We start from the raw sequence: 14,271 nt of genomic DNA, 5'->3' as shown, positions 1-14,271 counted from the left end.
AACTCATAGCAATCCAATACTATTATATTTCAGAGGAAGGAATTAATAAAACTGTGCAAGAAAATCCTATGAAATTCATGGGGTGACCATATGTTTTTCCTTCTGGTCCTAACCATCTCAAATAAGGGATACCTAACCTGTAATAAAGGATACCCAACCAATCATCTCTAAATGCACTTAGTCAGTATCTGAATGGGGACTATCAAGAAATACTAGTACATTCCAGAAAAGGAAACTAGTAAAACCACGTAAGAAACCTAAATTCATGAAGTCACCACAAGTCCACAATTCTGGTCATAAGCATTTCAATAAGGGACATTCAACCTGTAATAAGTGATAACCAACCCAAATAACCTGACTGATCTTGAAAGCTAAGGAGGGCCAGCCCTCATTACTATCTATATGGGAGACTGCCAAGGAATACCAGCACATACCAGAGGAAGGAACTAGCAAAACCATCTAAGAAAATCCATTGAAATTCATGAGGCCACCACAAGCCTCCACTTCTGGTCCTAAGCGTTTTGAATAAAGACACCCAACCTGTAATAAAGAATACCCAATCTGTCATAAGGGATAGTCAACCTAAATGCACCTACTTATGGGAGACTGTCAAGGAATACTCGTATCTTTCAAAGAAAGGAATTAGAAAAGCTGGTTCAGAAAACCCTTTGACATGCATGAGGTGGTAATATCTTTACACTTCTGGTCCTACCATTTCAAATAAGGGATGATACCTAACCTGTACTAAGGGATACTCATCCTAAACACTCTAATTCATTGATGGGCAAGGACCCTCCTGATGTTTTTGGGTTTCAATTCCCACAATTCCTAACAGCTGGTAAACTGGCTGAGATTTTTGGGAGTTGAAGTCCCAAAGTTTGCAGGCATGGGCCGAAGTTTGCCCATGCCTGCTAAATGCACCTAGTTAGCATCTGGATGGGAGACCTGACCCTGTCTGATCTTGCAAACTAAGGAGGGCCAGCCCTACTTAGTATCTGGGTGGAAGACTGTCAAGGTATAGGGTTACAGCCTGTACTGGATGGGGTTACACTCCCCCTGAAGTCGCAGGTTCGCAGCTTGGGAGTGATCCTGGACTCATCGCTGAGCCTGGAACCCCAGGTCTCAGCGGTGGCCGGGAGAGCTTTTGCGCAACTAAAACTTGTGCACCAGTTGCGCCCGTACCTCGGGAAGACTGATCTGGCCACAGTGGTCCACGCTCTTGTCACATCCCGTATAGACTACTGCAACGCACTCTACGTGGGGTTGCCCTTGAAGACTGTTCGGAAACTTCAACTGGTCCAACGAGCGGCAGCTAGACTGCTTACTGGAGCGACATAGAGGGAACACACCACCCCCCTGTTATGTCAGCTCCACTGGCTGCCGATTCAGTTCCGAGCACAATTCAAGATGCTGGTTTTGACCTACAAAACCCTTTACGGTTCCGGTCCAGCATATCTGTCCGAACGTATCTCCCTCTACATCCCATCTCGGAATCTGAGATCATCTGGGGAGGCCCTGCTCACGACCCCACCGCTATCACAAGTGAGGCTGGTGGGGACGAGGAGCAGGGCCTTCTCAGTGGTGGCCCCCCATCTGTGGAACTCACTCCCGGGGGAAATCAGGGCTTCAACTTCCCTCCTTGCCTTCAGGAGGAAGGTAAAGACCTGGCTCTGGGACCAGGCCTTTGGGCACCCTGACAATTAGACATGGAACCAGAATGATAGGACCAACAATGTGTGGAAAGTAGAACCTAACTATGAGTCGGTTAAACACTGACCAGCAATGAGGTTTGTATTGTTTTTATTGTTTTAATTGTTTTTACGGGTTTATGGCTATTACTGCCGATAATATTGATTGTTTACGTTAATTGTTATCAGTGTTATAATTACTGTTGTTACTGATGTTATGTTTTTGATATTATGTTTTTGTAATACAGGCATCGAATTGTGCCTTGTGTGTGTAAGCCGCCCTGAGTCCCCCCAGGTGAGAAGGGCGGGGTATAAGCAACTGCAATAAATAAATAAAGGTATGCTGGTAGCAAAACCAGTTCAGAAAGCCCTTTGAAATGGATGGCGTGGCCATCCATCCATAGTGGACTTGAAGGCACACAGAGAGCCACCTTAACCCAAGGCGAGCTGACCCTCCCAGCTCCTTTAGAACATCTAGCCCAAGTGAGCCTGGAAAAGGTTGTCTAGGTGCAGAATCCTGTGTGTGGACATCCATAGAGATACCAAGGTACTTGTTTATAAAGCTATTCTCCTCTCAACCCTGCTATATGCCTGCAAAACGTGGACTGTCTACAGATGTCACACTCAACTTCTGGAATTATTCCATCAGCGTTGCCTTTGAAAAATCCTGCAAATCTCTTGGGAAGAGAGTCGGACAAATGTCAGCATACTGGAAGAAGCAATGACCACCAGCACTGAAGCTATTCTCCTCCTCCATCAACTCCGCTGGACTGGCTACGTTATCCGAATGCCCAATCACCATTGTCCTTGAGTGTGGGCATTGTAGTTCACCTACATCCCAGAGAGCACTGTGGACTCAAACAAGGATAGAACTTTTTATTTATTTATTTATTTACATCACTTATATCCCGCCCATATCAGCCTGCAGGCGACTCAGGGCGGTCTACATATCGGCACAATTCGATGCCATCAATACAATACAAAAGCAAAAACTAGCAAAACCACCTAAGAAAACCCTTTGAAATTCTTGAGGACCACCACTTTTGGTCCTAAGCATTTTGAATAAGGACACCCAACCTGTAATAAAGAATACCCAATCTGTCACAAGGGATAGTCAACCTAAATGCACCTACTTATGGGAGACTGTCAAGGAATACTCGTATCTTTCAAAGAAAGGAATTAGAAAAGCTGGTTCAGAAAACCCTTTGACGTGCATGAGGTGGTCATATCTTTACACTTCTGGTCCTAACCATTTCAAATTAGGTGCATTTAGACAAAAAAGACAGTGCAATAACAATTTAAAAAGAGCTATTTCCTCTCATTCCAATCCTCATCCGTTTCGTCGTCTTGGCCGTTCCTGGGTCATTCTCCATCTCAAGCTTGACTATTCTGGGGTTCCGAATGCCTGCTCGAAGAGCCAGGTTTTCACTCTCTTACGAAAGGTCAGGAGGGAGGGGGCTGATCTAATATCCCTAGGCAGGGAGTTCCACAGCCAAGGGGCCACCACAGAGAAGGCCCTGTCTCTCGTCCCCACCAAGCGTGCTTGCAAAGTAGACGGGATCGAGAGCAGGGCCTCCTCAGATGACCTTAACTTCCTGGAGGGTTCGTAGGAAGAGATGCGTTCGGATAGGTAGGCTGGGCCAGAACTGTTTAGGACTTTATAGGCTAAAGCCAGCACTTTGAATTTGGCCCGGTAGCAAACTGGCAGCCAGGGGAGCTGATGCAGCAGAGGAGTTGTGTGCTCCCTGAGCGCCGCTCCTGTTAGCAACCTGGCTGCTGCACACTGGACCATTTGAAGCTTCCGGGCCGTCTTCAAAGGCAACCCCACGTAGAGCACGTTGCAGTAATCTATGCGGGATCTAGACCAAACTTGGCACGAATACTCAAGATGCCCAAATGTGAACACTGGTGAAGTTTGGGGAAAATAGACCTTGGCATTTCGGAGTTGAAGTTGCTGGGATTTATAGTTCATCAGAAGATGCTTACTTCTTGGGAGGAGAGCAATGTCCAGTCTCGATAAAATAGTAAAGAGTAGAGACATCAGACTGGCAACAAAGATCCGCCTCGTCAAAGCCATGGTATTCCCTGTAGTAACCTACAGATGTGAGAGCTGGACTATAGGGAAGGCTGAGCGAAGGAAAATCGATGCTTTTGAACTGTGGTGCTGGAGGAAAGTGCTGAGAGTGCCTTGGACTGCGAGAAGATCCAACCAGTCCATCCTCCAGGAAATAAAGCCCGGCTGCTCACTGGAGGGAAGGATACTAGAGACAAAGTTGAAGTACTTTGGCCACATCATGAGGAGACAGCAAAGCCTAGAGAAGACAATTATGCTGGGGAAAGTGGAAGGCAAAAGGAAGAGGGGCCGACCAAGGGCAAGATGGATGGATGGCATCCTTGAAGTGACTGGACTGACCTTGAAGGAGCTGGGGGTGGTGACGGCCGACAGGGAGCTCTGGTGTGGACTGGTCTATGAGGTCATGAAGAGTCGGAGACGACTGAACGAATGAACAACAACAACAACAATCAAAGACCATTATGAACCTCACCAACGAGTGCTATGGTATTGGAATGACTACCGGAATGGACTACGACTACGAGACGGATTATGACCCCAAAACAAGACGATGCGGATTTTTAGTTTAATTAGTTGTTTTGTATTAGTAAGATGTTATGTTGTGGTCTTGATTCATTGTAAATTGTTGTTTCTCTATGTTGTGTACACCGCCACGAGTCGCCCTAGGGCTGAGAGTGGCGGTTAACAAGTGCAAATAATAAATAAATAAATAAATAATAAACGATAGAATTGGACCAAACTTCTCACAGAGAACCCTCATGACCAACAAAAAATATTGTGTTTTCTGATTGTCTTTGGTGACCCCTCTGACACCCCCTTGCGACCCCCACAGGGGTCCTGATCCCCAGGTTGAGAAACACTGCTTTAGGGCAACATCTAGCCCAGGTGAGCCTGGAAAGGGTTGACTTAGGTGCACATTCCTGTGTGTGGACAAGATGCGCATTGTTCCAAAGCAAACGGGAAGGGTTTGGCTTGCACTGTGGGGGAAGTGAGTGGCCGTGTGTGGGGAGCTTGGGGTCTGTGGAAGACTCTCCCCACGGAATGGAGAGCATGTGAAGGCAGGTGGGGGCGGGCCGGGGGGAGGAGACTCTTCCGCCGCGGCTGGTGGCTGTGTAGTTGAGCCTGGATGCTGCAGAAGCTCCCAACGCCGCTTGGACAGAGAGAAAGAGGAGGAGGAGGTGCAGCCCAGGCATGGATGCATTGGATGCCCGGAAGGGCTTGCTGCAGGTAAGAGCCCGACCTGGCTTTTGGGATGCCAAGGCTGAGAAGGGGGTCGAGGGCGAGACCCATGCCGGATCTTTGCCCCCAACTTTCAAACCGGGGGTGGAATGAGTTGATAGTGTCCCGATCCATCCCAAACCCCCCTCTTTTCTTTGTGTCCTCTCGCCTCCAACCCTTCCATCCTTCTTATACTCCCTTGTTTCTATTTTGTCTCCTGCCATCTTCTATGCAAACTGAGATCTAGGCGACTTCCCAAGGAAACCGGGGGACACTCATTTTCTCAAAAATGTCACGAAACTGGGGCTCCTTTGCCAGCTTTCTGGTCAGTACTACAGCTCCCTTTGTAGGAGTGAGGAAGCAGAGGAGGGAGAAGTCCAGAGTTCACTGCAGAGGCAGCTAATCCGGATGAATTAACTAGCAGCAACTACTCTGGTCCTGTGCTTCATCAGAAACCAGCATTCCCATTTTTGTTGGTTTTCCCCTGACATTAAGTCCAGCTGTGTCCGACTCTGGGGTGTGGTGCTCATCTCCATTCCCAAGCCAAAGAGCCAGTGTTGTCCATAGACACCTCCAAGGTCATGCCTGCATGGCATGCCATTACCCTCCCGCTATTGATCTACTCACATTTGCATGTTTTCAAACTGCTAGGTTGGCAGAAGCTGGGGCTGACAGTGGAAGCTCACGCCGCTCCCTGGATTTGAACCTGCAACCTTTTGGTCAACAAGCTCAGCAGCTCAGCGGTTTAACACACTGCGCCACCGGGACCTTAACTCTGGTTGTGTGCTTCATCAGAAACCCAGATCAGCATCCCCATTAAGTGTGTATATATTGTGGGTGTGAAGGTGTAGTTTAGCTTCTGAGGCTGGAAATGATGTTATAGTAGAGCAAATGATGTTCTTGTGCGTTTTGTATATGTGTAAGGCCGGTGGCGCAGTGGGTTAAAGCGCTGGGCTGCTAAGCTTGTTGCCCAAAAGGTCACAGGTTTGAATCCGGGAAGCGGGGTGAGCTTCCACAGTCAGCCCCAGCTTCTGCCAACTTAGCAGTTTGGAAACATGTGAGTAGATCAGTAGATACCGCTCCGACAGAAAGGTAACGGCGCTCCATGAAGTAATGCTGGCCAAATGACCTTGGAGGTGTCTATGGACAACACCGGCTCTTCGGCTTAGGAATGGAGATGAGCACCACACCTCAGAGTCGGACATGACTGGACGTCATATCAGGGGAAAACCTTTACCTTTACTTTTACCTTTACCTTTACCTAAGGCTTGGTTCTGTCCAGACAAAGAGCTACAAATGGTCAAATGTATTTATGTTACTTAGCATTTCTTTCCAGAAGTCGAGACAGCAAGGATGACTATCCTTCCTCTCTATTTAATCGTTGCAACAACAATCCTGTGAGGCAGGTTAGGTCAAGGTCACCCATTCCATTCATTCTACTTCCATTCATGGCTCAATGGAAAGTAGAACCTGGAACTCCCAAGTGCCAATCCACCACATAAGCCACAACACCACCAGCTTTTGTTTGAATTTGGGGTTGTGGCCACGTTCTTTACAGCTCAAGTGCAGTCAATGTGTAAAATATGGTTTAAAGCAGGGTGTGGTCCTGGAGGATCAGAACCCCTAGTTTGTTTGTTTGTTTGTTTGTTTTATTTATATTCTGCCCTTCTCACCCCGAAGGGGACTCAGGACGGAGCACAGCATATATACGGCAAACATTCAATGCCGGGACAAGAATTCATATACGCATACATAAACATTAAAAACATTTATCTCAATATTAAAATACATCATTGAAAACCGTCCTGGTCATCAGCGTCAAATCTAATTGGCCTGGTAATCTTTCCTATTGCTGCTTTATTGCCGTGTCCTGAAAGCTTGGAAGAAGGTTGGCCTCCAGGAATAGAATCATAACAGTTGGAAGAGACCTTGTGGGCCATCCAGTCCAACCTCCTGACAAGAAGCAGGAAAATCACATTCAAAGCACCCCTGACAGGAATGCTTTCCTATGTAAGTGTATCTGCTAAGGCTGTGGTTCCCAACCTTCCTAATGCCACGACCCCTTAATACAGTTCCTCATGTTGTGGTGACCCCATACATAAACATTATTTTCATGACTACATCACAACTGTAATTTTGCTGCTGTTATGAAGCGTAATGTAAATATCTGATTTGTAGGATGTATTTTCATTCACTAGACCAAATTTGGCACAAATACCCGATACGCCCAATACTGGTGGGATTTTTTTTTTGGGGGGGGAGGGGTTATTTTGTCATTTGGGAGATTTAGTTGCTGGGATTTATAGTTCACCTACAATCAAAGAGCATTCTGAACTCCACCAATGATAGAATTGAGCCAAACTTGACACACAGAACTCCCACAACCAACAGAAAATACTGGAAGGGTTTGGTGGGCATTGATCTTGAGTTTTGGAGTTGTAGTTCACCTACATCCAGAGAGCACTGTGGACTCAAAACAATGATGGATCTGGACCAAATTTGTATCAAACTTGGCACAGATACTCAATATGCCCAAATGTGAATAGTGGTGGAATTTGGGGAAAATAGACCTTGACATTTGGGAGTCGTAGTTACTAGGATTTACTGTTCACCTACAATCAAAGGGCATTCTGAACCCCACAAGTGATAGAATTGGGCCGAACTTCCCACACAGAACCTGCATGACCAACAGAAAATACTGTTTTCTGGAGGTCTTTGGTGACCCCTCTGACACCCCCCCCCCCGGCGACCCCTCCAGGGGTCCTGACCCCTAGGTTGAGAAACGGTGTGCTAAGGCAAGATAAGCTCTGTATATCTTCAAGGCAAGACAAGCTCTGAGCAACATTCTACTTTGGTTAGATCACACTTTTGTGATTTAACATTATGAATTGAGGGCTTGCCTATCTCATCACACTAGAGAATGAATCCACTTTAAATCTGGTTGCTGCCTCCTGCAGAATTCTGGGGTTTGTTTTTAGGGAGGAGCCTTTAACAGACTCATTAAACTACAAACCCCAGAATTCTGCAGGAGAAACCGGATTTAAAGTGGATTCACACTGTAGTGTTATCAAGTAGCGTAGGTCTGGGACATTATAAAGTTTTGGCTTCAGAGAGAGGGAGGGCATGCTATATTTCATGTACCAATAGCCACTTCTGTACCAACACAATCATACCAGGCAAGATTCTGGAAAAGATCATTAAGGAAGTGGTCTGCAAACACTTAGAAATGAATATGATCATTGCTAATAGTCAACATGGATTTGCCAAAAACAAGTCATGCCAGACTAATCTGATCTCTTTTTTCAATAGAGTTACAAGCTGGGTAGATGGAGGGAACACCGTGGATGTAGCATAGCGTACCTGGATTTCAGTAAGGCCTTTGGCAAGGTCCCCCATGACTTTCTGGCAAACAAAGAAGTTTTTATTGCTTCTGTGGCTTTTATATGAATTTATGATGTGATTTAATTCCTTTTAACTGATATATTATATATGGCATCTAATTGTTGCCGGTCTGTATGCCACCCTGCATTGCCTTCGGGCTGAAATGGGTGGGATAAAAATGACGTAAATAAATAAATGTGGGCTAGGCAAAACAATGGTTAGGTGGATCTGTAACTCATTAAGTCATCGAACCCAGAGGGTGCTCACTATGCTTCTGTTTCATCCTGGAAAGAAGTGACGAGTGGAGTGCCACAAGCAGGGTTCTATCCTGCATCCCGGTTCTGTTCAACATCTTTATTAATGACTTAGATGAAGGGTTATAAGGTATAATCATCAAGTTTACAGATGACACCAAATTGGGAGGGATAGCCAATACTCCAGAAGACAGGAGCAGAGTTCAAAACAATCTTAACAGGTTAGAGAGATGGGCCAAAACTAACAAAATGAAGTTCAACAGGGACAAATGCAAGATACTCCACTTAGGCAGAAAAAAATGAAATGCAAAGATACATAATGGGGGATGCCTGGCTCAACTAGAATCATAGAGTTGGAAGAGACCTCATGGGCCATCCAGTCCAACCTCATGTCAAGAAGCAGCAAAATTGCATTCAAGGCACCCCTGACAGATGGCCATCCAGCCTCTCCTTAAAAGCCTTCCAAGAAGGAGCCTCCAAGCACACTCTGGGGTGGAGAGTTCCACTGCTGAACAGCTCTCACAATTAGGAAGTTCTTCCTAATGTTCAGGTGGAATTTCCTTTCCTGTAGTTTGAAGACATTGTTCCACATCCTAGTCTCCAGGGCAGCAGAAAACAAGCTTGCTCCCTCCTCCCTGTGACTTCCTCTCACCTACTTATACATGGCTATCATGTCTCCTCAGCCTTTTCTTCTTCAGGCTAAATATGCCCAGCTCTTTAAGCTGCTCCTCATAGGGCTTGTTCTCTAGACTCTTGATCATTTTAATTGCCCTCCTCTGGACACATTCCAGCTCGTCAACATCTCCCTTCAATTGTTGCACCCAGAATTGGACACAATATTCAAGGTGTGGTCTAACCAAGGCGGAATAGAGGCATGACTTCCCTGGATCTAGACAGTATACTTCTATTGATACAGGCTAACCCCCCATCACATGAGCCAACAATGTGATCAGCAGCTAAAAAGGCCAATAGGATTTTGGGGTGCATAAATAGGAATGTAGTGTCTAGATCCAGGGAAGTCATGCAACCCCTCTATTCTGACTCGGTTAGACCACAACTGGAATACTGGAATACAATTCTGGGAACCATAATTTAAGAGAGCTGTTGACAAGCTGGAATGTGTTCAGAGGAGGGCGACTGAAATGATCAAGGATCTGGAGAAACAGCCCTATGAGGAGTGGCTTAAAGAGCTGGGCATGTTTAACCTGCAGAAGAGAAGGTTGAGAGGAGACATGATGGCTGTGTATAAATATGTGAGAGGGGAAGTCATAGAGAGGAGGGAGCAAGCTTATTTGCTGCTGCCCTGGAGACTAGGACGAGGAACAATGGCTTCAACTACAGGAAAGGAAATTCCACCTGAATATTAGGAAGAACTTCCTAACCTTGAGAGCTGTTCAGTCAGCAGTGGAACTCTCTGCCTCGGAGTGTGGTGGAGGCTCCTTCTTTGGAGGCTCTTAAGGAGAGGCTGGATGGCCATCTGTCAGGGGTGCTTTGATTGCAATTTTCCTGCTTCTTGGCAGGGGGTTGGACTGGATGGCCCACAAGATCTTTTCCAACTCTAGGATTCTATGCAATCGCAATAACACGACTGGCCAAGATGTACAGCCCATCATACGCTTGAGGCAGGAACACACACACACCACATGTAGGTGATGATTGAATAATTAAGAATTTCCTGCCAGCCCGTGATGTTTAAAATCTGCTTCATAAGGCAACTGCCTCATCCTGCCTAATTTGCTTTCACTGCATTATCTGAATGTCCTGTTCAAGGATTCTAGAACAGTATGAAGGAAAGAATGGAGACACATTTACCAGCTCTTCTGTTTCCAGTGAGACCCTGTGACCTGATGCCACCACCCTGCAGCAAGGAGACTCTTCTAGCCATTTCCACAGGATGGAGGGACTCTTGTACTTTAGACATTTTGAGCTTCTAAAACCCCCTAGCCAGTTGTAATCTAGGAAAGTAACTTTTACAAGCTGTGGTACTCAATCATGTGGGGCGTTGACACAAGTAGAGCAGGCATGTCACTGCAGGGCTTTGTCCTCTGAATAATGGGACAAGGAATAGGGAAGGTTATGGAGATACAATGAAGAAAAAAGGCCGGTGAATATATTTCCATTCTCCTCTCGTTGCGAGAGGATTGAAATATTTGAAGGCTTTTGAAAAACTGCTTATCTGAGCAGCTTTTCCCAACTATCCCATTCTATTCAGGTAGGTAGTGAAGAAATAATGGCATTTGAGGTCATGAACAAAATAATCAAATGAAAACAATGACTCGTATTAAAAGGTATCAGGACACCTTGTACCTAATGAAAACTATTTTGTGATGGGATCATCCATTGTGTTCGTTCATGCCATGATTTGAATATCTTATTTAAAGTCATAAAGGTATTTTCTTTATGAATCATAGAATCAAAGAGTTGGAAGAGACCTCATGGGCCATCCAGTCCAACCCCCTGCCAAGAAGCAGGAATATTGCATTCAAATCACCCCTGACAGATGGCCATCCAGCCTCTGTTTAAAAGCTTCCAAAGAAGGAGCCTCCACCACACTCCGGGGCAGAGAGTTCCACTGCTGAACGGCTCTCACAGTCAGGAAGTTCTTCCTCATGTTCAGATGGAATCTCTTTTCTTGTAGTTTGAAGCCATTGTTCCACGTCCTAGTCTCCAGGGAAGCAGAAAACAAGCTTGCTCCCTCCTCCCTGTGGCTTCCTCTCACATATTTATACATGGCTATCATATCCCCTCTCAGCCTTCTCTTCTTCAGGCTAAACATGCCCAGTTCCTTAAGCCGCTCCTCTTAGGGCTTGTTCTCCAGACCCTTTATCATTTTAGTCGCTCTCCTCTGGACACATTCCAGCTTGTCAATATCTCTCTTGACTGGCTAGTGATCCTGTTTCATAAGCCGTACTCTGTAGGAAGTACAATAGTTTGATTCAGCTTTAATCACATGACATTCTTTATCTTCAAATATATTTTGGAAGTGGTGATACTACTGTCTAATTGTAGCACAGTGAGGGCTGGGGGACTGTGTAAGTCGGGAGGACGGGAAATACAACAACCACAGCATTATTTGTTTATTTATTTATTCACCACACTTCTACTCCACCCTTCTCACGCCGAAGGGGACTTAAAGCGACCCTATAAAAGCAACAATTCGATGCCACTCATATACATAGCGATAAATAAACAAATGCATTAAAATCCAAATAATTTAAACATCAAACATTAAGACCTCTTTTAAAATCACACAATCCAAGTTATACTCCAGGGCCTGAGCCCCCGGTGCTGCAATGGGTTAAACCCTTGTGCCAGCAGGACTACTGACTGAAAGATTGGAAGTTTGAATCCGGGAAGTGGGGTGAGCTCCCACCTATCAGCTCCAGCTTCTCGTGCGGGGACATGAGAGCAGGGGCGGCTCAACCATTACGCAAAGTAAGCATTTGCAGTATAGTTGATTTTGCCAGGGGCGGTCTTGAGGCACTCTTGGGGGAAAATAGACCTTGACATATGTGAGTTGTAGTTACTGGGATGTATAGTTCACCCAAAATCAAAGAGCATTCTGAATTCCACCAATGATGGAATTGAACCAAATATGGCACACAGAACTCCCATGATGAACAGAAAATATATATCAATGATTGGTTGGGGGGGGGGGGGGGGGCGCCAAAATACTGTTTGCTGAAAATTACCTAGGTCCACCTCTGCATGAGAGAAACCTCCCACAGGATGGTAAAACATCGAGGGATCCCCTGGGCAACGTCCTTGAAGATGGACAAAGTCTCTTACACCAGAAGTGACTTGCAGTTTCTTAAGTTGCTCCTGACATGAAAAAATATATACTCCAGGGCTGTTCCAAGTTGTCATTATGTTATTTTGTAATTTCTTATTGCACTGCTCCAATTTGCTGACCCAAAGCTTGGTCCCAAAACCCTGTTTGTAGTTTTTCCTGAAGGTCAGCAGGAAGGGGGCTGATCTAATTTCATTTGGGAGGGAGTTCCATAGCTGAGGGGCCACCACTAAGAGGGTCCTGTCTCTCGTCCCCACAAACCTGACCTGAGAAGTGTGTTGTGATCGAGAGCAGCCTCCCCCTATGATCTTAGCCTCTGAGGTGGATCATAGAGGGAGATATATTCAGACAGGCAAGCTGGGACAGAACCATTTAGGGTTTTATAGACTAAAGCCAGCACTTTGAATTGTGTATTGTCGAAGGCTTTCATGGCTGGATTCACTAGGTTCTTGTGGGGTTTTTTTGGGCTATATGGCCATGTTCTAGAGGCATTTCCTCCTGACATTTCGCCTGCATCTATGGCAAGCATCCTCAGAGGTAGTGAGGTCTGTTGGAATTCCGAAAAAACCCACAAGAACTTTGAATTGTGCTTGGTAGCAGACCGGGAGCCAGTGGAGATGATGCAATAAGGGAATACTATGCTCCCTGTACACCGCTCCAGTGAGCAATCTGACTGCGGCCCATTGGACCACTTGAAGCTTCTGTACAGTCTTCAAAGGCAACACCACACAAAGCACATTGCAGTAGTCTATTCAGGATGTAACAAGAGTGTGAACGACTATAGCCAAGCCCGACTTTCCAAGGTACAGGTCTAAAACTACCATTACACTGAACATATTGCATGTGGTCACCACTGGACAATAATCATGCATTTAATTTCTCTACTATAGTACCTAGGACAATATATACAGCATATGCCCTTATTTGTGGTCTACCATGTCGTGGGTTTTCATTTCAAATAAGCATCAGCAGCTGGGAAACATACAAAAACCATGACAACAGGACATAGGTGTATTGTGCGAGTTCTAGAAATTATAGAAAAAATATGGGAGTAAATAAACAGCTGCCATTCTTGTTTAGCTGCAACAACACATTTAACATCACTTGCCATTTTGGCTTTAGGCTACCATCCCGATTTGGGACACCTTACAGAGACAAGCAATCAGCTGTGCATGATGTTTTAAACGAGAATCTCCCATCTGCCCTAGGCAACACAGCACAGATAATGTGTGGTTGCAGTCAAAAATATTTAGTGGTCACAACCTTGTCTTTTCTTGTTAGGTGAAGTGCTAGATTCCATGTTAGCATCTGTCCTAAATGAGCTATACAAGTGCTGAAAGTTATTCTCCCAAATGCATTCAACACAACACCTTGGATAGCTCTCTTAAAGGAGATTCACTGCCTGAATGCTATGGAAACTACAAACGGCATGGTTACATTTTTAAAGCTCTAATAAGACCACTGTAAAGGCTTTTCATAAATGAGAAAAATGTATTTGTACAATTGTTGAGAAAAATGGAGGCAGCATTCTACCTTGGTCCTCAAAGACTTGATATCTCCTGGCTGCATTAGATGCTCTATATCTCTTTCTTTCTTTCTCTCTCTCATATGCACTTTCACAAATACAAATGATTCCCTGGTATGAAAAGTCAAGCATTGCTGTAGACAAGAAGGCCATCGATATTAGCCATTTGTCATAAGTGATCAGGACTTGGAAAAATTATATTCTTGGGTAACATAAAGCTAAAGGTTTTGCCTTTACATTAAGTCTAGTCAAGTCCGGCTCTGGGGGTGATGCTCATCTCCATTGCCAAGCCAAAGAGCCGGCGTTATCCATAGACACCTCCTAAGTCATATGGCCAGCAT

At 45.3% G+C, this 14,271-nt stretch overlaps 1 protein-coding gene across 1 annotated transcript in view; it reads left to right on the top strand.

The window, feature by feature from the left end:
• Positions 1-4,832: 4,832 nt before the first annotated feature.
• The window catches only part of CRHR1 (corticotropin releasing hormone receptor 1), a 160,033-nt gene continuing 150,594 nt past the window's right edge, over positions 4,833-14,271 (top strand). Inside the window, exon 1 of the mRNA XM_060780989.2 lies at positions 4,833-4,989. Within this exon, the coding sequence (XP_060636972.1) occupies positions 4,954-4,989 (36 nt within the window). The 5' untranslated portion in view covers positions 4,833-4,953. The remainder of the gene's footprint in view (positions 4,990-14,271) is intronic.

The sequence above is a fragment of the Anolis sagrei genome, chromosome 6 (assembly GCF_037176765.1).
Source record: "Anolis sagrei isolate rAnoSag1 chromosome 6, rAnoSag1.mat, whole genome shotgun sequence".
Classification (NCBI taxonomy): domain Eukaryota; kingdom Metazoa; phylum Chordata; class Lepidosauria; order Squamata; family Dactyloidae; genus Anolis; species Anolis sagrei.
The sequence above is the reverse complement of the archived record's forward strand: the minus strand, read 5'-3'. Positions and strand labels throughout refer to the sequence as shown.